Source organism: Nasonia vitripennis, chromosome 5, assembly GCF_009193385.2.
Source record: "Nasonia vitripennis strain AsymCx chromosome 5, Nvit_psr_1.1, whole genome shotgun sequence".
NCBI classification, from domain to species: domain Eukaryota; kingdom Metazoa; phylum Arthropoda; class Insecta; order Hymenoptera; family Pteromalidae; genus Nasonia; species Nasonia vitripennis.
This window is the reverse complement of record NC_045761.1, coordinates 11,783,708-11,808,452: the sequence shown is the minus strand read 5'-3', so window position 1 is coordinate 11,808,452 and position 24,745 is coordinate 11,783,708. Positions and strand designations below refer to the sequence as shown.

At 34.0% G+C, this 24,745-nt stretch overlaps 8 protein-coding genes across 35 annotated transcripts; 6 read left to right on the top strand and 2 right to left on the bottom strand.

The window, feature by feature from the left end:
- The first annotated feature begins 56 nt into the window (after positions 1 to 56).
- Positions 57 to 3,312, top strand: LOC103317853 (polyadenylate-binding protein 2-B). Of its 23 annotated transcripts, none has more exons than XM_031932514.1 (9): positions 70 to 281; positions 393 to 430; positions 924 to 1,060; positions 1,162 to 1,291; positions 1,377 to 1,444; positions 1,532 to 1,773; positions 1,852 to 1,947; positions 2,020 to 2,089; positions 3,156 to 3,181. In XM_031932514.1, exons 3-8 carry the CDS (start codon positions 926 to 928, stop codon positions 2,051 to 2,053), a joined length of 705 nt encoding a protein of 234 aa, XP_031788374.1. In that variant the 5' UTR covers positions 70 to 281; positions 393 to 430; positions 924 to 925; the 3' UTR covers positions 2,054 to 2,089; positions 3,156 to 3,181. The 23 variants fall into 23 exon arrangements, with proteins under 23 accessions (XP_031788382.1, XP_031788381.1, XP_031788385.1 ...); XM_032601091.1 differs by having other exon boundaries at positions 73 to 281; positions 1,177 to 1,291; XM_032601094.1 differs by having other exon boundaries at positions 94 to 281; positions 1,177 to 1,291; positions 1,861 to 1,947.
- A 616-nt stretch (positions 3,313 to 3,928) lies between these two features.
- On the bottom strand, positions 3,929 to 5,174 carry LOC100116167 (dolichol-phosphate mannosyltransferase subunit 3). Of its 2 annotated transcripts, XR_004345086.1 has the most exons (5): positions 4,925 to 5,109; positions 4,618 to 4,841; positions 4,383 to 4,531; positions 4,150 to 4,292; positions 3,929 to 4,072 (listed from the first exon to the last, which is right to left on the bottom strand). XR_004345086.1 is itself a non-coding variant. In XM_001608246.6 (3 exons), the coding sequence occupies exons 2-3, from the start codon at positions 4,837 to 4,839 to the stop codon at positions 4,469 to 4,471; spliced, it is 285 nt and encodes a 94-aa protein (XP_001608296.1). In that variant the 5' UTR covers positions 4,840 to 4,841; positions 4,925 to 5,174; the 3' UTR covers positions 4,010 to 4,468. The 2 variants fall into 2 exon arrangements, 1 of the variants encoding a protein (XP_001608296.1); XM_001608246.6 differs by having other exon boundaries at positions 4,010 to 4,531; positions 4,925 to 5,174.
- Positions 5,175 to 5,243: 69 nt separating this feature from the next.
- On the top strand, positions 5,244 to 6,350 carry LOC100116137 (U3 small nucleolar ribonucleoprotein protein IMP3). The gene is made up of 4 exons (XM_001608245.6): positions 5,244 to 5,567; positions 5,651 to 5,965; positions 6,050 to 6,122; positions 6,206 to 6,350. The coding sequence occupies exons 1-4, from the start codon at positions 5,431 to 5,433 to the stop codon at positions 6,224 to 6,226; spliced, it is 546 nt and encodes a 181-aa protein (XP_001608295.1). The 5' UTR covers positions 5,244 to 5,430; the 3' UTR covers positions 6,227 to 6,350.
- Positions 6,351 to 6,585: 235 nt separating this feature from the next.
- Positions 6,586 to 10,541, top strand: LOC116417732. The gene is made up of 4 exons (XM_031932492.2): positions 6,586 to 7,083; positions 7,154 to 8,186; positions 8,268 to 8,978; positions 9,060 to 10,541. Exons 1-4 carry the CDS (start codon positions 7,014 to 7,016, stop codon positions 9,316 to 9,318), a joined length of 2,073 nt encoding a protein of 690 aa, XP_031788352.1. The 5' UTR covers positions 6,586 to 7,013; the 3' UTR covers positions 9,319 to 10,541.
- On the top strand, positions 9,389 to 11,721 carry LOC100124241 (iron-sulfur cluster assembly 1 homolog, mitochondrial). Of its 2 annotated transcripts, none has more exons than XM_031932528.2 (3): positions 9,389 to 10,896; positions 11,158 to 11,211; positions 11,338 to 11,721. In XM_031932528.2, the coding sequence occupies exons 1-3, from the start codon at positions 10,813 to 10,815 to the stop codon at positions 11,590 to 11,592; spliced, it is 393 nt and encodes a 130-aa protein (XP_031788388.1). In that variant the 5' UTR covers positions 9,389 to 10,812; the 3' UTR covers positions 11,593 to 11,721. The 2 variants fall into 2 exon arrangements, with proteins under 2 accessions (XP_031788388.1, XP_031788387.1); XM_031932527.2 differs by having other exon boundaries at positions 11,317 to 11,721.
- Positions 11,722 to 11,889: 168 nt separating this feature from the next.
- On the top strand, positions 11,890 to 15,398 carry LOC100677867 (mediator of RNA polymerase II transcription subunit 26). Its single transcript, XM_003424560.5, has 4 exons — positions 11,890 to 12,323; positions 12,853 to 12,927; positions 13,008 to 13,283; positions 13,371 to 15,398. Exons 1-4 carry the CDS (start codon positions 12,261 to 12,263, stop codon positions 14,544 to 14,546), a joined length of 1,590 nt encoding a protein of 529 aa, XP_003424608.1. The 5' UTR covers positions 11,890 to 12,260; the 3' UTR covers positions 14,547 to 15,398.
- Positions 15,399 to 16,480: 1,082 nt separating this feature from the next.
- On the bottom strand, positions 16,481 to 21,077 carry LOC100124240 (UV excision repair protein RAD23 homolog B). The gene is made up of 6 exons (XM_003424558.5): positions 20,193 to 21,077; positions 20,007 to 20,079; positions 19,644 to 19,866; positions 19,402 to 19,572; positions 18,983 to 19,317; positions 16,481 to 18,902 (listed from the first exon to the last, which is right to left on the bottom strand). The coding sequence occupies exons 1-6, from the start codon at positions 20,256 to 20,258 to the stop codon at positions 18,637 to 18,639; spliced, it is 1,134 nt and encodes a 377-aa protein (XP_003424606.1). The 5' UTR covers positions 20,259 to 21,077; the 3' UTR covers positions 16,481 to 18,636.
- Positions 19,990 to 23,990, top strand: LOC100124239 (synembryn). Of its 4 annotated transcripts, none has more exons than XM_008217738.3 (11): positions 19,990 to 20,178; positions 21,138 to 21,460; positions 21,547 to 21,686; positions 21,755 to 21,861; positions 21,940 to 22,232; positions 22,300 to 22,466; positions 22,539 to 22,791; positions 23,191 to 23,335; positions 23,396 to 23,543; positions 23,611 to 23,730; positions 23,800 to 23,990. In XM_008217738.3, the coding sequence occupies exons 2-11, from the start codon at positions 21,383 to 21,385 to the stop codon at positions 23,924 to 23,926; spliced, it is 1,578 nt and encodes a 525-aa protein (XP_008215960.1). In that variant the 5' UTR covers positions 19,990 to 20,178; positions 21,138 to 21,382; the 3' UTR covers positions 23,927 to 23,990. The 4 variants fall into 4 exon arrangements, with proteins under 4 accessions (XP_008215960.1, XP_032456975.1, XP_008215959.1 ...); XM_032601084.1 differs by lacking the exon at positions 19,990 to 20,178 and adding an exon at positions 20,551 to 20,629; XM_008217737.2 differs by lacking the exon at positions 19,990 to 20,178 and adding an exon at positions 20,866 to 20,957.
- The last annotated feature ends 755 nt before the right edge of the window (positions 23,991 to 24,745 follow it).

Here is a 24,745-nt window from a genome sequence, read left to right as displayed (position 1 = left end):
CTTATATACCTATAGGTACCTACATATACCTACATATTAGATGTATAGATTTTGGCGCATGCGCAGGAGAAATAAGTGCTACGCCGCTATCCGCATCAGTCGCCGCCGGCAGCTTGGGCTCCGAAATCGCAGAAGCACTTCCCATAGAGTGGCCCTGTCTATCTCCTCTGCCACATGAACGTTCAAGACTCCGCAAGCCAGTCAATTACTCGAATACTCAAGACTGAGGCTAAGCTCGAATCTGGCAGACTGGCTGAGCAACGATTAGAACGCTCTTCCGCGTAAGCCCCCGAACTTGTGTAGCAGTTGTGCGTAGCCGTCGTGTAGCAGTCGTGTAGCAGTTGTAGCTTGCCTGTGCTTTCCTCTACAGCACGCATTTTTGGCTTTTTCAGTTCTATTCCATTTGAGGGCTGTGACTACGCAAATTGAGGTTCGTTAAAAACGCATTTTTTCTTTAAGGACCGCAACTCTTGAGCATTCTGCCACTGCCTGTGTGTGTGTGTATATATATATATCTCAATCTATATATGTGTGTATATCTTTATGTATATATATGCTTGTATAGATGTGTGAATCGCGCGGGCAGCATGCTTGATGCTGCCGTTGTATGCCGCTACGGTGGCTCGCACGAGAGCTGTTCTCCGTGCGCTCGGCGCTCTTGAAAACTCCCATATCTCGTATCCGAATAACTCGACCCGAGTACTTATTACTATACTTACCTACTATACTCACCTGTCACTTGTCAGAGCCGCACACAAGTCCGCAGCCAAGTCTTTTGCTCGCAAAAAGCTGGGCGGCGGCGTCGCGCTCTACGAAATGTCCAATTCATCTTATCCGCATTATAATACTTGACTCCATTGGCTTCTCTCCAATTTGTTTCATATCAAATTTCACCTCACTTTCAAATGTTTCCATCATTTTAGAAATGTCTGAATCGGATCTACTGAGCAACGAACAAATTGATGGTCTGGATGGTCTAGAGAATGGGCAAGACGGTGATTCCATCATGCAGTGCGACGGTGTAAAAAGAGACTTGAATGATGCCAATGTCGATGATCCAGTAAGACACACTCTGACTATTTCTACCTATGCTTTTACTCTCCATGCTCAAATTCAATTATGCTATCCACATCAAGTAGATTTTATTATTAAAATATCAAGTCCCTTGACCAACAGGAGCTTGAGGCAATCAAAGCACGAGTTAGAGAAATTGAAGAAGAAGCCGAAAAATTAAAGCAACTTCAGTCCGAAGTCGATAAGCAAATGAACATGGGTAGCCCTCCTGGAATCAGTAAGTTGATCCTATTTCCCACTTTCAATACCGACTTGTGTCTAGAATTTTCATTCATGTGTTGATTATTTGCTCCTCTCAACAGCTAGCCCGCTAAATATGTCAATTGAAGACAAAATGGAAGTAGATAATAGATCTATTTATGTTGGAAATGTAAGTATTTTGTTATTTGTGTTGTTTGGATTTTACTTTCACAAATTCAGTTTTACTTTTTTTTAACCATATATTTCTTCCAACAAGGTTGATTATGGAGCGACTGCTGAAGAACTGGAACAACATTTTCATGGATGTGGCAGTATTAATAGAGTAACGATTTTATGTAATAAATTTGATGGACACCCAAAAGGATTTGCGTACATTGAATTTGCAGAACGTGATTCAGTACAGACTGCAATGGCAATGGACGATTCAATGTTTAGAGGAAGGCAAATAAAAGTTATGCCCAAAAGAACCAACAGACCAGGAATGTCTATGACAAACAGGTGAGTTCCAAGTTAATCTTAAATAATCTTGGATAATCTCAAAATTAGATCATGACTCATTTAAACCCTTGTTTTCAGGGGCCCAAGGGGAGTTAGGGGAGGTTACAGAGGAGTAACTCGTGGGGTTAGTAGGGGGAGTGCATATTTTGGATACAGACCTACTAGACGTCCAAGGTAATTCTGATTTTTCAGCTTCTATTCTATTGAAATTCAAAACAAAACCATTGACTTTTCTCCTTAATGCAGGAGTTATAGGCGCGGTTATTACATGCCATACTGACCAGTTTAGTCATTGCTCCAATTCTGATGAATTAAGGTAAGTTTTATACTTAAGTTCCCTATATTTACCCAAGTTGTTATTTCCTATTCAACACCTTTATCTTGGAAGAATTTTATCTCACCTGTACTAACCAAAATAGTTATTTTAATCCTACAAATTATTAACACATTAATTTAATTAGTTTCCAATTTTTTTTTTAAATTCTTGTTATTTTTCAACTAGATCCAAATTGCTTCATCTAATCTTGATCAATGTATATGAAACCAATTCTGTGGCTGACAGCCTAAAAGACGTAAATCCACTTTTTGTGTTTTCGAGAAAAAAAGGTTATCATGTTCTGACTTGCATGTAAGTAAGATCGGAGCAAATAAGATGAGTCGCGACATGGTAAAAATTAATTCATACATCCAATACACGTATTCATACAGCGCTATGACCAGATTGTACATTTGTTGCTTTGTGTCCCAAAAGTATCGAGTTATATCGTATGTTGGGAATTGTTGATTTATTTAAACTGCGGTTCTCACCCGCGCAATGCGCATTGCAAGACCAAGAGCAAGGCAATCGGTACGCCAGCCATATAACTCAAATGATTTTCAAGCAATTGCAAAATTGCTATTCAATATAGTCCATTATTGATTTTTATCAGATCGATCATTGTTTTTTCGGCGAGTTAAAAGGCAATATTTTGTTGTAAATCAACAAAACCAAGTCTTAAAGAAGCCACCAGCACATGAAAATCCATTTTATAATGCGGACTTGTGTCGTAATATTGGGTGCTAAATATGAAAAGCGGACTTATATATTTTGGGTGTATCCTAGCTTTAGGGCAACGATTTAGCAACTCCCGAAATTTTATGCATGAAAAGGGTCTATTTGAAGATATAAAAACTACAGTTATCTCGATTTTCCCGAAAACTGGACTTACATCATTTTGGTTGTCATCTACAGAACTGTTTTTGCTATTTAATTGTTTTGTAACGATCATGTCGCAAATTTTCATACGTAAATAGGTTCCAAAGAAACTTCAGTAAATAATCTAAATTAAAACTACAAATATTAGAAACACAAATTTACTTTGCTTCTTATGATATGTCCACAGAAAAAAAAACACGATGGGGAAAAAAAGAAAAAGAGAAAGAGAAAGAAAAAAAACTTCATGTGAAAAAAAGATTGGACAATGATGGGCACAATTATACAATATTTGATGATTTTAAAGAAAAAGAAAAAAAGAACCGCAAGCAGTACAGAAAAAAAAAGAATGCAAAAAAGAAAAAAAAATGATATATTGTAGAACTACGGCCAATCAACATTGTAGTTCAAGTTCTTTTATTAATTTTCATACTTTAGTTTTGCAGACATCTTGCTTTTATTATATCCAACGTTATTTTTTATTGTGATTTGCAAATTGTTTCAAGATGTTAAAAAATACTTTTTTTGTTTGTACAATCTTAGAGACAGAAAAAAATTTAACATTTGAAATTATAAATACTGTCTCTATTTTTAGAAACTTGACATAATTCTTGAAATAAACCATTCAATGTACATACAAATAAAGCAGCTTGGAACACAATTTAGTGGCAAATAGTAATTAAAAACTTGATTTTAAAATTTTCGTTTCTAAATATTGCTTATTTTGGTTCAAGTTTAAGATTATCCATTTTTGATTATTGTTGTAATGAAATTAGTAATGTAAGATGTCTGCAAAAACTTGTTCCAGACATGGTAAATTTGAACAGAATTTCTGTTTATTTTATGATTCCAAAAAAATGCCATTAGAAAAGCAATAATTTAAAGGAACTACAATGTAAAGAAAAACCATGCAAATAGATATAAATATTTATCTAGTAATAATATTTGTAGTCAAACTAGTGTACTTGCTCGGTAAGTGCAAGTTGCTAATTAATAATTTTTTTTTTACTAAAATTATATTCAATTTCAATTTTTTTTTTATTGTTATGCAACTTGCATTTATTTACTTACGGTATGCACTGTTTCATATCATGAATTACAAGATTGCTGCAAAAAATTTGTTTCCATAAAATTCCATTTGTAAAAAATTTTGAAATAGAAAGTAATAGTGAAATAATACCAACATTAAGTTTCTCTTTGATTATCAAGTTTAGAATTGAAAAGTTCACATATTTCCCTGGTTCCTATGTCACTAAGTATTTTACAGGAGCAGCACAGCATCAACATCTTTACAATGACTATAAAATTCGACATACAATAAAATTCTCTTTAAAAAAAAAAGTTAAAAAATAAAAAAAAATGTATAATGTGAATGTAATGAATAAAAAATAAAGATTTTTTTTATTAAAATATTTACACATAATTTTTTTCATCTGTTTTCATATAGGAATGTGAAATTATCATCGTATTCAATAAATATTCCTTATAATCTATTGAAAACAGTTACGCATGCTGCTTGAGCTTGATTCCTTTATTTGTTAAATCTTGAGTTGCTTCTTTGATTTGCTAAATTCAGGGAAAAAATGGTCAGATTGGATATAAATAATTAAAAGTGAATACTTGACTAGATATAATTTGAAATTTATGCTTACTTTCTGAAGTTCAGCAGCCGCATCTTCACAATTATTGAAAGTAAATACACGGTACAGTACAATCAATGCAGCATAAATACCAAATAGAAACAGCAAGATAATTGGAAACCAATAGTGATACCATTTAAGGCTTGTAGGTGAATGAATATTTCCTGTAATTAAAGCAATCCAGGAGCCAAACAATAAAAATGCAACAATCAGCCATTCCATTAGCTTGGTCATTTCTGAAAATAATGAAATTACTTTCTAATTACGATAATATTTCTGCATAATAAATTTAGTGTTTATCATTTTAGTTTTTACTTACTTCAGTTGATAAATTATTAAAATTTTATGACAATAATAAAACCTTGAATAAGGATCAAGAGATTTTAGTTTACAAGTTTAACATTTGGTCACGTATTCTATGCAATACATAACCGCAAAGTTGACGCAGATATGTGCCGTGTTGGACAATTTCAATCGTCTGTCAACAGTCTAGCAACTTGGGCATGTCCATTTTTTTTCTGGACCAATCAAAATCTATTCGACTTGTTGCAAGTCCACAAGATAACGCTCGATTGGTCGAACGAGGCCAAGAGTCTAAGCTCGAGAAATCGATCAGCGTCGTGCCGGCTGATGACTGTCAGTTGTCACTGACGCAGTACAGTACTCTGCAGCAGACGGTCTGTTTACACGCGTCTATTTTATTTTCTATTTCTTCTGTCAGCGTTGCACGTGCATGCGTTGCGAAGCGACGTTCTATAACCCAAACGCTAAGTTATAGCATGTAGTGTAACAAAAACAATCAAGTAAAACTTGAAAGTATTGACAATGGTTCGTAAACTCAAGTATCACGAGCAGAAACTATTGAAAAAAGTTGACTTTATTTCTTGGGAAGCTGACAACAATTTGCATGAAGTCAAAGTTTTGAAACGTTATCAAATACAAAAAAGGGAAGATTACACCAAGTAAGTGCTTGACGCCTTTATTAATCATCATTTACGTTTTACGCGCATGATAATAAATGAGAATCATTTCTTTATCATCATAGGTATAACAAACTGTCTCGAGAAATTCGTGAACTAGGAAGAAAAATAAAAGAGTTGGATGCTGATAATCCATTTAGAGCAGAGCAAAGTGCTGCATTGTTAGAAAAGTTGTACATGCTAGGAATCATCCCTACGAAATGGGATCTTTCCCTATGCCAAAAAGTTACAGCAAGCTCCTTTTGCAGAAGAAGGTTACCCGTGGTTATGGTGCGCAGTAAAATGAGCGAAAGTATAAAAATGGCAACTCAGCTTATCGAACAAGGGCATGTACGAGTTGGACCAGAAATAATTAAGGATCCAGCATTTTTGGTTACTAGGTAAGCTAACGCATTAATTGATAATGTGCTATATTTATTTTTCTCCATGATAATCAGTAGCCATAACCGCATGATTGTTTTCAGAAATTTGGAAGATTTTGTTACATGGATAGATACTTCAGCAATTAAGAAACATGTGATGAATTATTCTAATGCTGTGAGTATTTTCAAATAATATACGCTCATTTATTATAAAGCAAGTTATATATCAAGTAATTATTATTTTTATTCTTTTTTCAGAGAGACGATTTTGAAATGTAATAAAACCATGCATTGACATTGTATAAATACTTTATTTTTAATAACGCTATATTATAATGTATCTCTATGCGTCATAAGCTATATTTTCTAGATAAAATTATAATAAAGTACAAGAAAAAAATTTAAAAAGTTGCTTTTTATATATTAAGAGCACCCCCCCAACTTACGTAACTTGTAACACCAATTCCAATTTCAGAAAAAAGAAACGCAGGTAAAGGAATCGAGTGTATTATATTTGCACTCTATACTCGCTCTATCCTATACCTATAATATAGCTATAGGTATAGGATTTACGTAATGGAACAAATGGAATAGGGAATATTATGGCGGCGGATTTCCCGCCAACGTGCTCTTATCCCCGCACATGCGTGATGTGTATTCCGCCTGTATAGATACATCGCGTATATGCGCGAGTTACGGCGGTAGCGAGGACGATGCTGATGTTTCCCGTATGAACGATGAACGCGTGCACAATTTTAGGCGCCAAATAGCTTGCTTGTGCTGAAAGCCAGAAGGAGAGGTTTCCAAGTCCGTCGGAGAATCGTGTGTCAAGTATCAAGTGGCCTGGCGTGTCCTGGTCACTGTTTCCGCTAACTTTGCCGCTGTTTTTGCAAAATATTTTCCAATTAAGGCCATTAAAAGCAAGTCCTGGACCCGGCTGACAAATTCATTGTTCGGCCGGTTCGGCCGTCTCGTCAAGAACACGAGGACTAGCACGGCCCGCGGCTTATTGTTACCGGCTTGGCCCAGCCCAACTACTAATTAGAACAGCCGGTTAATCTTCAACATGTTGAGCGTAGCACAAGCGGTTCACCATCCGGAAACGCCGGGATCTGCTTCCAAACATTCCAGCTTGGGTAAGTAATCACCATCTTACCTTATTCTCATAGTTCCTTCATATCTCTAGAACCCATGCTCTTTTTGTAGGACATTCTTGGTCCTCAGACAGGTCTAGTATGCTTAAACGTAGAAAAACTGAGTCAGAATGCTGTATTGTAGATAAGAAGCCTTTGACGACAAGTTCAATTGAGAGTATAACCAAACAATTTCATTTTAATGACCAAGAAATAACTTTGACGGCAATTCCAAAAAATCACAATCAAATGCATACAAAATCTATTGGAGTCATCCAGGAATCGTCCAATGACGAAAGTTCTCAAGATGACACAGTGAACGAACAAATATCTAGTAATGGAGCCATGTCTTTTCTGAGCAACTCTGGGGAAGTTCAATTAATTAAGCTCAACTGTAGCGATAATAAGAAGATTCAATCAAATGATAGTGTTGATGATGCTCACAACAATTTGGAAACACCTGCCATTGAATCTAAACAGATAGGTATTACTCTAAATCCAATAGCAGAACTTTCGGAAGTCACTATTGAACCATGCCAAAAATCTAAAAAAACTTCATCAAGACTTGCTGAAGCCCGAGAGTTTCTAAAGCAAAAGGAAACTCCAGTACATGTGTCGTTTTCAACATCTAGTACCAATGAAACCTTGGACAATAATTCTAATACCACAACAACACCAACAGCAAATCAGCAATTCGTGCCAGAATGCAATAAGACAGAATTTGAGGAATTATTTGGAGGTGACTTTGATAAACCAATTTTCAGCGATTCACCCAAGTCTCCCTCAGCTAATGGAAACTCGGAACATCAAATGCCAGTTCCAACTGTAGCTGATTATGAACCTTTTCACGTTGGAGTTTCTTGTGATTGCTTCTATGCTAGTAATAGAGATAGGCCATATTATGCAACAGGCTTTCCAAATCCACCAACTGAAAACAGATGTTGGATCAACTCAACTTTACAAGTATTATTTTCTCTTCCAATCATGGATGATTTGTATTCAATGGATTCCATCCAGGATTCAAAATTAATGTCTTCACTGCTCAATGTATATTCTTATTGGGGAAGAAGCAGTACAGGAAGCCGTATATTTGACTATACTTTCAAGTGAGTATAAACCTTGAATCTCGAGGAAAAAAATTGATTTTATAGACCAATTAAAACATTATTTATATTTCCTTTCAACAGCACATTTAAAGAAGAATTATCTAGACTGGACAATATGTATCCATCCAAAGCTCAGCAAGATGTCTCAGAATTCATCATGAACCTGTTGAATTTTATTAAATCTGAATTTGATAGTATATTGAAAAAGGAAACTCAACACACAGAGATTGAAAACATACCAAACAATGAACAAGATACTCCTAGAAGGTTGCAACAAAACACTGTGACTGATTCCAATAAAAGACTACCTTTGGTTGATATTTCTACGGCTACTACTACCACTACTACTATGCAACTCAGAAGTAATCACCAGCTGAATAGTAAAGCAAATTCATCTGCAATGAAATCCAAAAATGAATCTCAAATTCGCTCCAATCTAATTGATGAATATTTTTCGCTTGATATGGTGGAAAATTTGGTATGTAATGGCTGTTCCAAAACAAGACAACAGAAAGTAGAAAATTTAATGCTATTCGTTGATTTACCATCCGATGATCATGGAGCAACTCTTAATTTGGTTGAAATGATTAATACAACGTATGGTACAGAGCAGAGAGATATAAAATGTGAAACCTGTCAACATGATACACATAGTATGATTACAAAATTGAAAAGGCCACCAAAAATCTTGACAATCCAACTTAAGCGATATGAAATTGTTCATGGATTATTAACAAAAAAATGTTCTCTTGTTGATATACCAATGTTGATGAGGCTTGACACTCTTGTAATGTAAGTATATACATTTCTAGTTTTTTATTAGAGTAAAAGAAAGAGCAATTGTCATTAATTTTATGTGTTTTTTTTTTGCAGTAACTGTGAAGATTATACTCATACACCAGTGTACGAACCAATATGTATAATATCACATATAGGTGACAGTATAGATTCTGGGCATTACATAAGTTTTGTTAAACACAATGATCAGTGGTTTTACTATGATGACATTAATGTAAGATTGGTAAACCCTGAAGAAGTCTTCAAATGCGTCCAAAACAACGCTTATGTCATATTTTTTCAAGACACTGAGCTTGGTCAAAACGCTGATAGTTCAACTAAAAAACAAAACTAGAACTACTTGTTAAGATTAAAACTGTGTAAGTAATATATATATATATATCTTTTATAAGAATTGCGATTTGTAAATCAATCACCGTTTAACTAAATTGTTGACATGTTTGTGAAAAACAATGATACAAAGTCTTGTTTAAAATCAACAAAGTACATTTCTTCCTACCATGTATAAAAAATTTCGATTATATGCATATATTCTACTTGATAAAACTTATTTTATTATTATTTTTTTGTTTTGTGACCTCGTAATAGTAACTGTTTATCTTAAATATATCACTGAGACTGTAATAAATTCAAATTTGATTAAGACACTCATAATAATCTAAATTAAACAATAATAGTTATTTTATTATTCTTTTATCTCTAAAATTTGTAAAGAAAAAATCATCATTGATGATTGTTTTGAATAAAATTATAAATTCATTTTAACTTCAATTATCAATAAGCAGAATATAGAGTATCAAATCGAGTAGTTAATACTTGATGATTTATAAAAAATGTACTGTTATTAAATGATAAAAAGTGCAAGTGTCTTGAACTATAGTAGTTTATATTTGCATATGTACATACATAGAAATAATCTAAAATAACTATACAAATACTGTAACTGTAGGGGTGAAAAGATCAGTAAGTGGAGATGTTGATTAAAACTACTGGAATTTTCAGTAGTACACTCATGCAACAAAGTGTTGAGATATAATTTAAGTACTTATGGTATACATAATTTGTAAAATATAATAAATGTTATCTCTGGATATTTTTTTAGAATAGTAAAAATATGCTTAGTTGGATTATTACAAAAATAGTTTTCCATGATTATTATTTTAATTGTATCACATTGTGTATTAGTAATGCACATGAAATAACACTTATGAATACCATAAATATTTTTTAAAGCTCAACACCTTGATGCATTTGGTTAAGATTTTCATGATTGTATGGAGACTAAAATAAGATTTTTTACATGAATTATAACAAATAAGTTAGAATAAAATTGTATTGACTTCAATTAAATCGAAAGCATGTGTATATATGTCTAGTTTTATTTTCAAAATGAAATGGTTGATCTTTCTCGATTGAATATTATACGAATGGAGTTTTCTACGGACACGAAAAGACTTAAGTAATAAATCTTCTCACTAATTGTTGCATGTACTTTGCACAATTTGTATTTTGTAAAACCATCTTTTAATGGCAATAAAGCTGAATTTACTGAACTGAGCTAGAAATTGAATCATTTTAATAAATTACCAATTTATACACACAAATATCCATATTGAATCAATGTCATTGAGAACATTTATTTTTCTTTCAAGCTTTCATTAATCATTGTATATACATGTTTAATTAGGCAAATATAACTGTATTTGTAAGATATGATTAAAGTGTATTTAAAGATGTGACGAAAATTGTACAGGAATAGGAATAAAGCGTAAATTATTATAACAACTGTACTGGTGTTTTAAATCTGAAATAAAAATGATTTTTAAAAATGGCGTCACGCATAGCAGCCAGTGCAACGGTGCGCGCAGTAAAAGGAAGAAAGATTCTCCCGACTAGGGCTGCATTAGTTTTGGTACGTATCTTGTTGTTTAACATTTTAATTTTGAGCTGAAGACAGGAGTAGACGTGCTTTAGAGCAGTGTCGACGATATTACAGCTGATCGTTGAGTAACGAATGCGAAACCTAACCTCGCTCTTTCCTTTTTTTTCGCCACGAAATTTCGATTGTGGGTTGTGTTGCAATCGTGATTCGGGACAGCGAATTAATGATTTGTAATTGTACCCAATGGGCAACGAGTTGAACATGAAAAATTACAACAAATTTCTTTTGCAGACGAGCAACGCCGTGAATAAAATCAAAGAAATACTGAAGGATAAGCCTGAATACGTGAGTACAATATTATTCGACAAAGCTGCGATAACACTGCGAACGATTGAGAATCGATGCAGCTGTTGAGGCATAATTGAGTGAAAGATAATGCAAAAGTAAAAGGGAACTGGTATTACGTTTCAGATTGGCCTGAAAGTTGGCGTCCGACAAAGAGGCTGTAATGGGCTCAGCTACACGCTCGATTACGCTACCGACAAAAGCAAGCTCGACGAAGAAGTCGTCCAGGACGGAGTGCGCGTTATAATCGACAGAAAAGCGCAATTGTCCCTGCTGGGCACCGAAATGGATTACATAGAAAATAAATTGAGTTCCGAGTTCGTGTTCAACAACCCAAATATAAAGGGGACGTGTGGATGTGGCGAAAGCTTTAGCGTGTAGCGTGCGTGCGTGCGATGTAAAAAGTTAGGTTGCTTTGTATAATATGTTAGAAAAAACGAAATCCTCTGATCTCAAATGCTCATGATTGTACATATTTAGTTTGTCTGTAAATAAACGAATTCTGACGTCGCCGTTTCGTGGTCCATTATACCTATATGTATAGCCTGTATGCCCATACACCGTAGTCGAAAGGGATAGGAGGGGTTGGCTTGGAGAAGAACGTCGCGCAGTGTCTATTAGCGGGCTATATAGCTATATGTATATATCGCGACATTCGTGATATTCTGGGTCGGCCAGCTTTGGGGGGGCAGGAGGGGAGGAAGGAAAAAGCCGTAAGCCTAGGAGAATTGTGCAGAGGGCGCTGGCGGTCGGAAAGGAAGTGGGGAGGGGAGCAGTGCGCAGATACGGAGAGCAGTGAGCCCGGCGCATCCGCGGCGGGGCGTTAGTAGCGCTCTCCTAGCAGCGTGTGGGGCTAGCGACGATGCTCGAGCCGCTGCTAGGAGGCACTCGGGAGGCAGGGAGGGCATGCGAACGAAGGCGGTGAGGCACAGTTCAGTGTCGCCATTGCAGCTCTCCCGTGTAGACCTCGACTTTGCGAGCTCTGTGCGCGTGGAGCCGATTTCCAGTCGAGCGAAAGCCTCCGCGAGGGCTCAGCGCGCGCCCCCCCGATGCAGAGACACTGCACCGAGCTCACCGAAAGATTGTTGCAATCCCTTGACGAGGAGTACAATGTAAGTAGCGGCTCTTCTCTAAAGGCGCTGCTGCCGCCCGAGCCGCGAGCAAGCCGCCCGAGCCTAAGCCTGCTCCGCTCGCGCAAACGGCTATCGTGCCACTCGAGCGCGCGCGCGCACCGTCGCCGCCGTCGCCGCCGCTGCTCTCCAACCCCTCCCACCCCAGCAGCTCTATCGCGGCTATACACTATACTCGGATACCTACTCGCACTGCAGCCAGCCGCTGCGAACGCGCTACACTGCCTGTTGGCGACGATATCCTCGCGCGCACTTCTCGCAGCCGCTGCGCACCGACGTTTCTTGTCTGCGTGGCGGCAGCCGCGGCGCTCTCTCTTTCTCTCTCTCTCTCTCTCTCTCTCTCTCTCTCTCTCCCGACCCCCTTTACCCCTCTTTCTCAGCCTCTCCTCTCTCTCTCTCTCTCTCTCTCTCGGTCTTTCGCTCTCGATGATCTCTCTCCCCCACGATTATGTGCGCTTACTTTCTTATTATACATCATGCCCTTATGTAACTCGCTTTTTCCCATTACCAGGTTGTCGATATGGGAGTTGTTGTGGATGTCATCACGGCCCTGGAGAAAACGACCATCACCAAAGAGGTGCTGGAGGTCTGTAACCTGAGCAGTATGCCCCTTAGACTTTTCCCCTTTCAGCACATTCTTCATCATGATCTTACGTCTATTTGCAGATCACTAGGCTTGGAAGATATGTTAATGAACTGCGCCGAAAAACACATAATCAGGTTTTGGCCAAACGGGCCAAAGAGCTGGTGCGCAGGTGGAGAAACGCACTTGTTCCATCTGCCAATGCCACACCACAACCCCCAGTTGCAGATACGGCACCACCAGCGCTCAATGGTGCCAATGCCCCGAGTCCAGCTCTAAGATGTCTTGAGCCTCAGAGCCCAGCTCTGAGAGGTCTTAAACCACAGAGCCCTTTGATGCGAACTACATCGCTAAGTAGAGTAAGCAGACTGTTGTTTTCATTTCCTATCCTCCCCCCTCCCCTTCTTTTTTACGCAATTGCCTTACAGTTGGCTTTGATCTTGCAGGTTTCAAGCCCATTATTGCACAGTGATCAGTCTCATTCTCCGGTGGTCTCGCCAAATAAACCACAAGTCACTGCAACAAACAACCACAGGTTAAATTCCAACACTGCTCAAGTAGACGTTAAGTTTGGTAGTCAGAATCACTCATCTGAAGCAGTACCACGGACTCACAGTTCAAACAAACGTTTGCGAAAAGATGAACCAGTACTTGCAAATGTTGATGTTTCAAATAAAAAACAACGTCTAAATGGTGAAAGTGTATGTGGAAGTAATGAAAATTTACAAGTGCCTAGCCCTACCTTTAATGAAAAAACTTCAGAACTCGTTGAGCCTTCTTCCAGCACTGAAAGCAATGTAGTAAAAAAACGTGGCAGGAAAAAGGGCAGTAAATCAATTAAGAATCAAGTGTCTGTAGAGGACAGTGTTAAAGAAAAATTAGCAAGTATTTCTAGAAATAAAAAACTGAAAACCACTCAAGAATTACTAGCTGATCTACAGGCTCGAGGATCTAATGCAAATGCCAATCTTTTACCTAGTCACAGTGTTAATCAGCCGAAAGTTGAGAATAATTTAAGAACAAAAAATAATGAGGATCTGTGCAAATACTTGTCAGGAAATCAGAATAACTCGCTGCATAAAAAAGCCACAGATGTGAGAACGCAGCAGCAGAAATCTGGAAAGAGACAAGAAAATACTTGCCACTCTTCTCAACAAAAGTATCCAGAGCCTGATGTGAGTGACCAAGATACAGTGGATTCAGAGATTACATCTGAAAATAATGGCAGATTGCCTCAGGAACTGACAGTGGAGGAAATACTAGCCAAATTACCTCCTTTAGACCGTAGTTCAATAGACTGGGGCAGTGGTGATGAGTATTGTAGTGACAATGAAAACGAAACTAAAAAGGTACGTGAAGTTACTGAAGAAGATCTTGATAGATTGCATAATGAATGCATAGAAGGTTTGAATGGAAACTTTCAACCAAGACTTTCTTTCGGTAATATAAGTGAAACAGAAAAGACTTGTGAAGACGAAGTGAAACTTGATAGTGTTATTGGTTTGCGTAGACGTTCAGATAGCCATAAGGACGAAGTATTTCGAGAGTGGCATGAAATGCTTGCAAAGCCAAGCTTTGATGGCCAAATCCTCCACATATTGCCTTATGTTATCATCGATTAGTCATTAAAATTGTTTAATATTGCTCACAAAACGTATATTTCTGTGCTGACTATGTCACTCTCATGCGTAACATTCATTTTTTTTATCATAGAATGATTGTTCATTTGTTATCCATGTTTTTCATATCATATGATTGTCAAGATAGCATTTTCTATATATTGAAGATGTATATCATATAGGAAGCAAAAGATATGTGATGCTGAAATTTTTAACAGGCATTCAATTTTCCTAATAATAATTGTGATGATCAATCATTAAAGATATGTATTATTTTTGTTGTATCAATATTATATGTTTTTGCATTGGGCCTTGGTTATTCTGTATCTTTTTAACTGACATCTTTGTTTTACTTTTACAATTATACAGAAATCATATAAAAATCTAAGCCAAAAGAAATTACTTTCAAGTGAAAATTGCATGTTATTGATAAATAATGCATTACTACTATTATTTCAAGTTCATTAAATTATTTTTTAAATTTGTTAAAAATATTTTGAGATTTCAATATCCTTCTAATAGATATTAAAACTCCAAAAGAAATATAAAAATGAATGCAATATAAGTGTACTTTATGATTCGAGTCAGTGACTTGAAATTCTGCTCAATGGTTTTTTTTTCTACTACATTTATATTCGAAATGTATAGTGTGGAAAGCTTACCACCAAGTAATTTATACATTACTCTGCTATGATTTATTATAGACTAAGTCAATTTGATAAATAATTCGATGATTAGAACAATTATTTTAATAATGTAATAAATCATTGAAAAACAAAAATCTTTCTCTAAACATTTTTGGAATCTGTTTTGTTGACATTGATTACCCATATAAATGAATCATCTTAAATAACATATACATATCTTTTTGAATTTTGAATGTTTATTCATCCTTACTTTAGATCAAAACTTATTCGGTAATAACTTTAAAAGTTTTATTCTATTTTTTTAAGTTACCAACGTTTAACAAAACGCTATGCCGAGGAAACATTTTTTTTTTCAATCTAGTAATTGATAAATTAGGATTAATTATAATTGAAGTGTAACGTGAGTGTGTGTCAACACCACACACACACACACACACACACATATATATATATTTAAACACTATATGATAGAGATGACAGTTTAAGTCACTTTGTACAACAAGAATACATTAATTGGTTTTCGAGTTTTAATCAAGGTGCCTTAATTTTTTTCTTATTTTGTGCACATTGCAAAATTTTTATCTAAATCAACAATCAACATAATACAAAATTAGACTAAATCATCGCGTTTTTGACTAAAACACCTGCAGTGCCAATTTTGCTATTACATGGTCCCTCTGAAAAATAATCTTTTTATTCAGTCACATCATTTATAACAAATGCAACACTAATGATTATGTTATAAATCTTATAATTTTTTTCTGTATGTATGTACATATAATACATTGATATATTTGTAAATACTTAAATATTGTTAATCATCTTGCAAGTAAAAACTAGAATTGCCACTTAAAAATCTAGCATTATTTTTCTTTCTGTTCTGTAAAAAAAACTTCTAATACATGCAACATATCATTTATAGAAAAAAAATATATAAGATCTTTCTTTATATGAATTCAGTTTCATTATTACACATAAGTATAGTGTAGTAAATCAATTATGAAATTTGAAAATGGAAAATATCTGAGAGTAAGTATTTCAATGTATATATGAAATAATATACACATATTTTAAAGGATATTTTCACAATACTCTACTTTTTCCATGTCACTTATTCACGTAATTTTCTTCAAACTTTTTAATTTTTTTTTAAGTACAACTTTTTGCGTAAATAAATTTAGCGAGTGTCCTGTAATGCTTGAACCATTTAATCAATTGAAGAAGATTAAGTTTGAAACTATACATTGGATTTAAAAAAAATTTTTAAATGGTATATTGTGTATTAATGACATAAAGTGGTTTTTTTTTTTACTGAGTGTGACATTTGCAGTACGAGATGAAGGCAATAAGGTCCATACACATGAGGTCAAAATATGAACGTATGAATTTTCGCGTCTTTCGTAGATATAAATAAAAAAACTTAAAAATTTTGAAAACGACAGCAAAATCAACTTTTATCAGCGGGAAATTTTTTTTGATTCGCATGCTGGTAAAAGTAAGAAGAACGTTCGTGCATGTGTTAGAAATGTTTTTTTTTTAATATTTATTTAAAATTTTATGAATTTTATTTAAAACTTTATGAAAGCTTAATATTTAATCATTAGAGACTTGCGTATATCGACTGCGTTTATACAAGTTATATAAATGTACATACAATATGTATAAACATGAGTAAATGATAATAATAAACTGCATTCAAATTTGTAAGATTTATAAAAAAAAAATGGTTTTCGATTTGAACACTGAATGAATCTATACACTGAGATAACAGATCCCTTTATTTTAACGAACTTGGACTCGTTATTAGTTTGTCTATTGCGTTCAATATTAATTTTAATACACGTAATGTGGTATTAAATATGGTAAAATTAATTTTACCAATTAAATTTAAAAATACATAAGGGAAAATTGTAATGTATTTGTATTGTAAACAATATAATATATAAGAGTACCTAATAAAATACATGCATTTTTAAAATTTACCAAATGTAATTTTATCACTACAAGCCATAAAATCATTGCATAAGTATTTATGCACAATATTTGAGAAGTTTATTCTTTGTATTTTAAATTTTTATAATGCTCAAAAATCTTGATTTCAGTTGAATAAATGTTTTATCAGCTGATAATTCAAGAACGTTAATTTGTGTATATGCTTAAGAATTACCTAATTATTATACTTACTTTTTTAAGGCCTTATAAATGAGTTTGGAATAAGGTTCTATTTATATTAAAATATTTTATTTCAATAAAATACTTTTTTTGCAAGTCTTGGTCAAAACATTTTTATTAATTAAAAGCAGCAATATTAAAAAGTAAAATGTACATGTCAAGTTAGAGAAATCACTGAATTACTTATAGCGCATGAACTTCAACAATGTACATTTTTATTTCTCATTTTGGAGGCATCAAATTTTATATAAAAAATTCCACATTTTTCGAAATTAATTCTAGATTTTATTAATGTATGTTCTTTAAATACGTTTATTAATGAATGTTACATCAAAACGCGAAAGTTGAATTTTATATTGGTCTTTGATAAAAAAGTATAATATTATGTGTGACCAATAATGTAACTCGTAGGAATCGTATATATAAGGCTGGACATTTTTAATATCGGCGAAAAACTATTGTCATTCGCACAATCTCCTACTTGATTTGCTTGAGGACAGATCAGTCTATATAAAATTGTTAACTGCTTTTTCTATAAATATTTTCTTTAACGACGCAGCATGAGCAAATTTCAAAATTAATTTAAATTATCAGGATGTAAAAAAATAGGCTAAAGAAATACACCTTATACTGAACATTATAAAGATGTTATAGGATATGTTACAGGAAATATTAATAAGAACAAATAGCATTTACATACATAATTGCATAGCCTTATGTAAGTACATATGTGTATAGTTATAATTATACTACAACATATACATGTACTTATTTTAGGATGTATTTCAGTACACCTTTTAAAAATGTATTTTTTAAAGAAGAAGAAAGAAACAAATTTTTTTTAATACCTCTTTGAGAACACAAGACGTACATATATGTACATATATACAATTTCACTACAGTAATGTTTCTTTCAACAGAAAAATAATTGTACAGTATTATAATAAATTCGATACATATGTGATGCATCACTCACAAAATGTACTTATACAATCTTGTATTCTCATTATGATTACTAATTATTGTTGCAGTTATGTGTGGCTTATATAACATTTTTTAGTATAAAGCAAAGCAAGTCTGCTGAAATTGTTCCTCATTAAACTGAAGATCTACGCTTTAAATATAACATTTATTCTTTTCTCTCTTTTGATAATGTAATTGTTACTTGCCAATTATCATATGACATAGCAAGAAATAAAACACTTTTGGATTGGGCTTAACGAAATTTCGTTTGTCCATATAATGATGTACGTTGTCCATTTGCTCTAGTATACTCAATCGTCAAGATTTTGCGAAAGTAGAAAATTAGCGGCAAGATTTTCATTTTTTTCACACGCAAAGTATGCTTGAACAACAAGATCTTCAGGAAAACCAAGTGACTTTAATCTCTCAATAGCTTCTTTATCTTGTGGTGAAATTTGAATGACTCCAGGACCTCCAGGTACACCTGCTCCTGCACCTGCACCAAGTCCTCCTGGTGCCACTGGTGGAGTTGCTGATATGGCAGATGCTGGAGTAGAGCCTCCGCTGGCAGCTCCAACTAAAAAATTTGATAAATATCATGATTGCAATGATGTACATTGTTGCAGAAAATAAAATATCAAGATCGAGAATTTTCACCTGGTTCATTGAGCATTCGTACAAAAGCTTCTTGGTTTTGTGATATAAGTTGCAAAAGCGCAGGATTTGTTTGTCCGATTTGTTGAAGTACAGGATTAAGTAGTTGAGGATTTTGTTGAATAACTTGTCTCATTTGCTGAAACTGAGGTTGTGTACGTAAAAATGCTAAAGGATCTTGACCTGCATCAGCTGGAAGTGCATCCTGCGATTCAGCTGCTTCTTCAGGAGGATCTTCAAAGAGCTGAGCAGGTATACCAGTCAATAAATATTCTACTGCCCTATCTGGATTATTAAAACTAGCTCTTAATGCTTGTTCCACTTGATCTCGTTCATATCTGATTTGCAAGAAAAAATGATATTAATTTAATTAAAAAGCTATTCAAGTTAATTAAAAATGATTAATATGGAAAATAACATACCCCATATCCATAATATTATTAACCATTGCGTTATATTCTTCACCCATTAATAAAGCACTTTCTGGAGGATTGGAAGTTGCCACAGAAGTTGGCGTTGGTTGCTGTGTAGCAGTTTCAGGTGTGCGCGTAGGTGCAGTCGTGGGTACTGGTACAGAACTAGGTGCTTGAACGCTGTAAAACGAATGAATATATGATATACTTGAAATTGCTTAGTGGTTATAATTAAAAAAATATTTGGTTACCTGGCTGCTTCAGTTACTTGCGCTGGCACTGACGTTTGAACTGGTGCTGGTGCTGGTGTTGATGTTGGAGCAGTTTGTTCTTTACTCTTGGTATTATCTGTCCCAGACTGTGTTTCATCACTTGTGCTTGCTTCATTTTTGGGCTTGGAGACCATAACAACTACAAATTTCTTCTCATCGATATTGTATTCGGTTAGAGGCTGTTCATCGGTAAGTATCTTTCCTACAATAAGAATACCAAGCATATTTAGGAGGGAATGATGAATTGCATTTTATCCGCGGAATTCAGGAATGAAAGAAGGAGTGCAAGAGAGACAGAGAGAAAGATGAGAAAAATTTTGAGGTTATATAAAGCAGTCATACCGGCGTAAATTAATTTCTGGTGTTGAGATGGAAATCCTTTTTGTGCCTCGATTTTATCCTTGAGATCTTTGACCTAGAAGAAGGGTAAAGCTATGGTTAGAAATAAATTTAGCCAGATAATTAAACCGGTAATGGTTTGTAGGAATGCGTGAAAGTATAAAATGGAGTTTAGGTGAGTCAACTTACCGTTTTCGTAGCATCGATTTCGACGGTAAACGTCTGTTGCCAGAGATTTTTTATCGTTATAATCATGTTGACTCCAAGTGCTCAGGTATAATTAGGTGTGCGCGTAGGGCGTGTAAAAAGTGAAAAACCGTGCGTGTCTGTACTTCTGGTAGTCGGATCGGCGGCCGCGCTTGCAGCTTTCTCTCTCTCTCTCTCTCTCTCTCTCTCTCTCTCTCGCTCGCTCGCTCTCCCGCTATAGTTCTCGTGCTCCGCTATATAGGGAGTCGCGACTCGCACGAAATTCTCGTTCTTTTTTGATAATTACAGCCAAGTACTAAAAGCTGTGTTATAGCTATTATGTATAGTATAGCGTAGTTATAGTTGGTAGGCAACCGGTGAACTGTTTAGTCGCTTTGAACTATGCTATGTACTGATCTTCGAAACTGAAACAGCTCCTGGTATATTGCGTGTCCTGTTTTCCTTTTTTCTCTCTTATGCTTTCTTCTCACCTTCGCTTTTTTCGCTTGCGAAAACTCTTCAGTAACGAGAAGAAAGCCGTCGAAAAAACAAAGCTATAGCTACTATCACTCAATGAGTCGGCAGTATATAGTCTTAGCCTTCGGTCTTAGCCTAAAGTCTACAACTGCAACTCATGCACGCTTACAGTTATAGCCGCCGCAATATGTCCAATGACCGATGCGAGGAGACAAGTCACGTTCAATTGGCGATTCTCCAGTTTTTCTCGCGTCAATTTGCGTTGCACTTGACTCTTGACTGTCAGGAATGGTCGTAACATGCCCAGTTTCTATAATAGACTATAGTTTACTATGTATCTACCCCCATGATTGCTATTGTACAATTTGTATGCTACTCTGCTATATTTTGATACAAAAGTATAATCCATATATTTTTAATGTTCATGAATATAAATATGCATATTTATATGCTCCATTATTTTTTCTCCAGAAAAACGGTGCTGCTGCCCTCTTTGATCAAGCTTTATCTTAACCTCAAATTCCGGGTAGTGTACTTCAAGAATTGGTATATATAGGTACTCTGCAGCTGTAAAGATACATATGATATATACATATATATGTATACACTTACAATATATGTTGGATAAAATTATTTAATTATCCAAGTAACGAACGTATCGCTACAATCATTGTTATAATGATACTGTAATATTTGCTGATATATTACAAAGAAAAATGGAAGATTTATTTTTGAAATTGAAATCGGAGAATGATCAAGATTTTTCTCAAGCTTTGACAACATTTGTCAACAATGCAAGTTATATTGTCTTGCTGCATGTAATGTACATACCATGTTCTTGAATTTTAATTAACTTATGCATTATTTTTGTTGAATGTAGTATGCCAGTGTAACCAAGTTTGAATTTTTGGATAAAGAAAATTTTCGAAGTCAAATTTGGGAAGCTATATTTTTACATTTGAACAGTAAGGAACAATATTACATTCACGAACAATGTTTAGCTACGCTTAGAATTCTCAGGTATTATATTTTAATCCTTAAATTGTATTCCAATTTCATAATCTATCTAACAAAAATACAATTTTTAGCCGTGATAAAACAAATTTAGATAGCATTTTAACAAAAGAAAAATTAAATGTGATACTAGAGTATGCCGGTCTTAATATTAAGCAAGAAAAGTATACCATCAGTTCAGGTATGTGTGAAAACCAAATTTCATTACAAATCCAAGTCAATTTATTTTTAATAAAAGCCTCGATATATCTTGTTATAGTTGCAAATGAAGCTCAAAAGTTACTATGTAATTTATTATTCAACAGTCCTAAAATACAAACAACTCTTATAGAGACATCATGTTTAGAATGTGTCATTGATCGCATTAGTAAATATAATGAAAATAATTGTCACGATACAAAATTATTCGATGTGAGAATAATTTTTTTGGTCACTGCTCTAAACATTTCTACTCGAAATTTTGTATGTACTGAATTGCATGGAGATATTCAGTTAATAAAAATGTTGGAAAATGTTTTACAGTATTATAGTATGGACAACAGGGAAATAAAGGTATGAAAATATAATTTGATTATATTGTTTCATTAACTAGATTTTTAAATGACTATTTCGTTTTTAGGACAATGATGCAACTCTAACATGTGAAATTTTAAAAGCTTTGTTTAATTTATTTTATCAACCAAAAGACTTGACAACAGAAGAAATGGAAATTTATGAAAAATTAGTATTTATTTTGCGAAATCTATGTTTTAATAATAGTAAACAACATAAAGAAAACTTGATTAGGTAATACAAATGATCAAGAAATTATTCCAATTGTGATTCAATTTCATATTTAATTATTGTATCATGTTCTAGCAATACTGTTAATCTATTGACTGTTATACCAAAAAATTGTTATTCCAACTTAATTGTACAGCTACCGAATAATCAACAAGATATTATTCTATACGAAGATGTTGATATGTCCACAATCAATATATTGATAATATTTCTGAATAACAAATTAGAATGCAAAACTAATTTAATCGAAAATTTATCACCAATACTCAGTTGTTTTATTAGAATGTGCAAAACTGAAAGGTTGATTCGTAAATATACACGAATGCAGGTAATACTTTTCTTTTCATTATTACAATAAGGACATAAAATAAGGAGTTTCCGTGCATTTGGCCTTTAATATCGGATTGAAAATCGTGCATGTATATTATAAAGTGGGCTAGAGATCAAGTGTGCAGATTGCACTACCTATTACAAAACGAGTGACTGATGAGAACGTTCTCAGACGCGGCAACCGTATACTTTACATAAATAATAAAATTTATCTTAAAAATTTATTAGAGAGCATTGCCTATCGACTCAAATAACTCTTTCCAGACTAGCGGGCAGATATGCGATACTTGAGTCCTGATGGATGGTTAAAAAAAAAACAGAAATCGTACATGTGTTTCAGAGAAAATTCTAGATGCATTTCATATAAAAATAAAAAAAGTGTATGCTTCATTTTTAGGTGCTTCCACCTCTCAAAGACGTCTTGCAACGACCTGAAGAAGGAACAACCTTAAGAAATAAGCTCTGCAAATTACTTACCACTCCAATAACAGAAATTCGAGACCTTGTTGCAGAATTTCTTTTTGTGCTTTGTAAAGAAAAAGGTTTGTACAAAAAGTTTGAGCTTCTTCTAGTATTCATATAAATAAATCTTTTTTTTCTAGTTGGGCGTATGATCAAGTATACCGGTTATGGAAATGCTGCAGGAATGTTTGCTAACAAAGGATTATTAGGACCAGACCATGCCAAAGTTGATTATTCATCTGAATCTGAAGACAGTGAAACTGAAGAATATGAAAAATATAAAGAAAAGTAAAAAAATCAATCTTATAATAACGTACGTATGTACCAAGAGTACTAAATTGAAATTTTTTTTTAGAATCAATCCAGTTGTAGGATGTTATGAAAGTCCTAAGCCAAATCCCTTAGAGGGTATGACTGAAGAGCAGAAAGAATATGAAGCTATGAAATTAGTTAGTCTTGTGGATCAGTTACAAAGGTAATTATTCAAAAATACTAACTTATGTAAAAGTTGTTGCAACACTAATATTTTGAATACTAAAATTAGGAAAGGTTTGATTCAACCATGTCGTGTAGGAGAGGATGGCAAGCCAAAAGCAATTGAACATGTTTTAGAATTAAAAGAGCAGCTGCCAAAACAACAAATCCACAGACAAGAATCTGATTCAGATTAATATGGTATTATTCCAGTATTAACCAATATTTAAATAAAAAAATTTAACAAACAAATAATACAAACCACTGTTTTTATTCAATTTTTGCGCAATTATTTGACTCATTCAATTTTATAGAATTCATATATATACAGTAAACGAAGCAAATAGAGCTATCCTAAATAGTTTATTGACTGGTGCAATAACGACGTCGAAAACGGAAGTGAGCTTGAAAAAAGCCTCTGGAAACACATCAATAACTCGAAAAAATACATTGTGTATTCATGATTTTTTGAACGTCATTGTTTGCTTTCTGTATACCCATATCTTTGCTCTCAAGATGCATTGACAGAAAAAAACAATTTAAAAAATATTTTAAACTATTTATGAACCACTTTTTTATGAATGAGAAAACTAGAAAAAAAACTAGATTTTATTTATTTATAAATTTATTTATTGAAAATGAACAAAAAAATAATTGTACATATCAAGCAATTATTATTAAATAAACAAACAACAGTTTCTAAAATAACGTGACATGCTGCAATCTTGAACGATTTACCGTGCACTATTGTATGTTGTTACTATGTGCTTTGCGAGCATCACAATATATTTTTCATTGCATTGCAATCTGTACACACAATAAAAGAACACACGCGCTTCTTTATAAGTATTTCATACAGAAAAAATGTATGTTAAACTTAAGTTTTAAACATATATCTAAAAAAACTTGGCGAGTCGCTAAATTATTTCTTATTTTTAAACTGTTTTAGCAGTCTAGCAAGTCATTTTGAACTTTGAAACCATATCTCGAAAATTACGATACACACATCGAAAAAC

What these genes read in the sequence shown, in the direction of transcription:
- LOC103317853 (XM_031932515.2), top strand. Translation starts at nt 926, where the DNA reads ATGTCTGAATCGGATCTACTGAGCAACGAACAAATTGATGGTCTGGAT. An exon ending in ATGCCAATGTCGATGATCCA is followed by an intron (nt 1,061 to 1,161) that starts GTAAGACACACT and finishes TAAAATATCAAG; the next exon opens with TCCCTTGACCAACAGGAGCT. An exon ending in GGGTAGCCCTCCTGGAATCA is followed by an intron (nt 1,292 to 1,376) that starts GTAAGTTGATCC and finishes TCCTCTCAACAG; the next exon opens with CTAGCCCGCTAAATATGTCA.
- LOC100116167 (XM_001608246.6), bottom strand. Translation starts at nt 4,839, where the DNA reads ATGACCAAGCTAATGGAATGGCTGATTGTTGCATTTTTATTGTTTGGC. An exon ending in CGGCTGCTGAACTTCAGAAA is followed by an intron (nt 4,532 to 4,617) that starts GTAAGCATAAAT and finishes CCCTGAATTTAG; the next exon opens with CAAATCAAAGAAGCAACTCA.
- LOC100116137 (XM_001608245.6), top strand. Translation starts at nt 5,431, where the DNA reads ATGGTTCGTAAACTCAAGTATCACGAGCAGAAACTATTGAAAAAAGTT. An exon ending in CCAGCATTTTTGGTTACTAG is followed by an intron (nt 5,966 to 6,049) that starts GTAAGCTAACGC and finishes GATTGTTTTCAG; the next exon opens with AAATTTGGAAGATTTTGTTA. An exon ending in TGATGAATTATTCTAATGCT is followed by an intron (nt 6,123 to 6,205) that starts GTGAGTATTTTC and finishes TTCTTTTTTCAG; the next exon opens with AGAGACGATTTTGAAATGTA.
- LOC116417732 (XM_031932492.2), top strand. Translation starts at nt 7,014, where the DNA reads ATGTTGAGCGTAGCACAAGCGGTTCACCATCCGGAAACGCCGGGATCT. An exon ending in ATATTTGACTATACTTTCAA is followed by an intron (nt 8,187 to 8,267) that starts GTGAGTATAAAC and finishes TCCTTTCAACAG; the next exon opens with CACATTTAAAGAAGAATTAT. An exon ending in AGGCTTGACACTCTTGTAAT is followed by an intron (nt 8,979 to 9,059) that starts GTAAGTATATAC and finishes TTTTTTTTGCAG; the next exon opens with TAACTGTGAAGATTATACTC.
- LOC100124241 (XM_031932527.2), top strand. Translation starts at nt 10,813, where the DNA reads ATGGCGTCACGCATAGCAGCCAGTGCAACGGTGCGCGCAGTAAAAGGA. An exon ending in CTAGGGCTGCATTAGTTTTG is followed by an intron (nt 10,897 to 11,157) that starts GTACGTATCTTG and finishes TTTCTTTTGCAG; the next exon opens with ACGAGCAACGCCGTGAATAA. An exon ending in TGAAGGATAAGCCTGAATAC is followed by an intron (nt 11,212 to 11,316) that starts GTGAGTACAATA and finishes CAAAAGTAAAAG; the next exon opens with GGAACTGGTATTACGTTTCA.
- LOC100677867 (XM_003424560.5), top strand. Translation starts at nt 12,261, where the DNA reads ATGCAGAGACACTGCACCGAGCTCACCGAAAGATTGTTGCAATCCCTT. An exon ending in CCCTTGACGAGGAGTACAAT is followed by an intron (nt 12,324 to 12,852) that starts GTAAGTAGCGGC and finishes TCCCATTACCAG; the next exon opens with GTTGTCGATATGGGAGTTGT. An exon ending in GAACTACATCGCTAAGTAGA is followed by an intron (nt 13,284 to 13,370) that starts GTAAGCAGACTG and finishes TTGATCTTGCAG; the next exon opens with GTTTCAAGCCCATTATTGCA.
- LOC100124240 (XM_003424558.5), bottom strand. Translation starts at nt 20,258, where the DNA reads ATGATTATAACGATAAAAAATCTCTGGCAACAGACGTTTACCGTCGAA. An exon ending in CAAGTAACTGAAGCAGCCAG is followed by an intron (nt 19,573 to 19,643) that starts GTAACCAAATAT and finishes TTCGTTTTACAG; the next exon opens with CGTTCAAGCACCTAGTTCTG. An exon ending in AATAATATTATGGATATGGG is followed by an intron (nt 19,318 to 19,401) that starts GTATGTTATTTT and finishes CTTGCAAATCAG; the next exon opens with ATATGAACGAGATCAAGTGG.
- LOC100124239 (XM_008217738.3), top strand. Translation starts at nt 21,383, where the DNA reads ATGGAAGATTTATTTTTGAAATTGAAATCGGAGAATGATCAAGATTTT. An exon ending in GCTACGCTTAGAATTCTCAG is followed by an intron (nt 21,687 to 21,754) that starts GTATTATATTTT and finishes TACAATTTTTAG; the next exon opens with CCGTGATAAAACAAATTTAG. An exon ending in CTTGTGGATCAGTTACAAAG is followed by an intron (nt 23,731 to 23,799) that starts GTAATTATTCAA and finishes TACTAAAATTAG; the next exon opens with GAAAGGTTTGATTCAACCAT.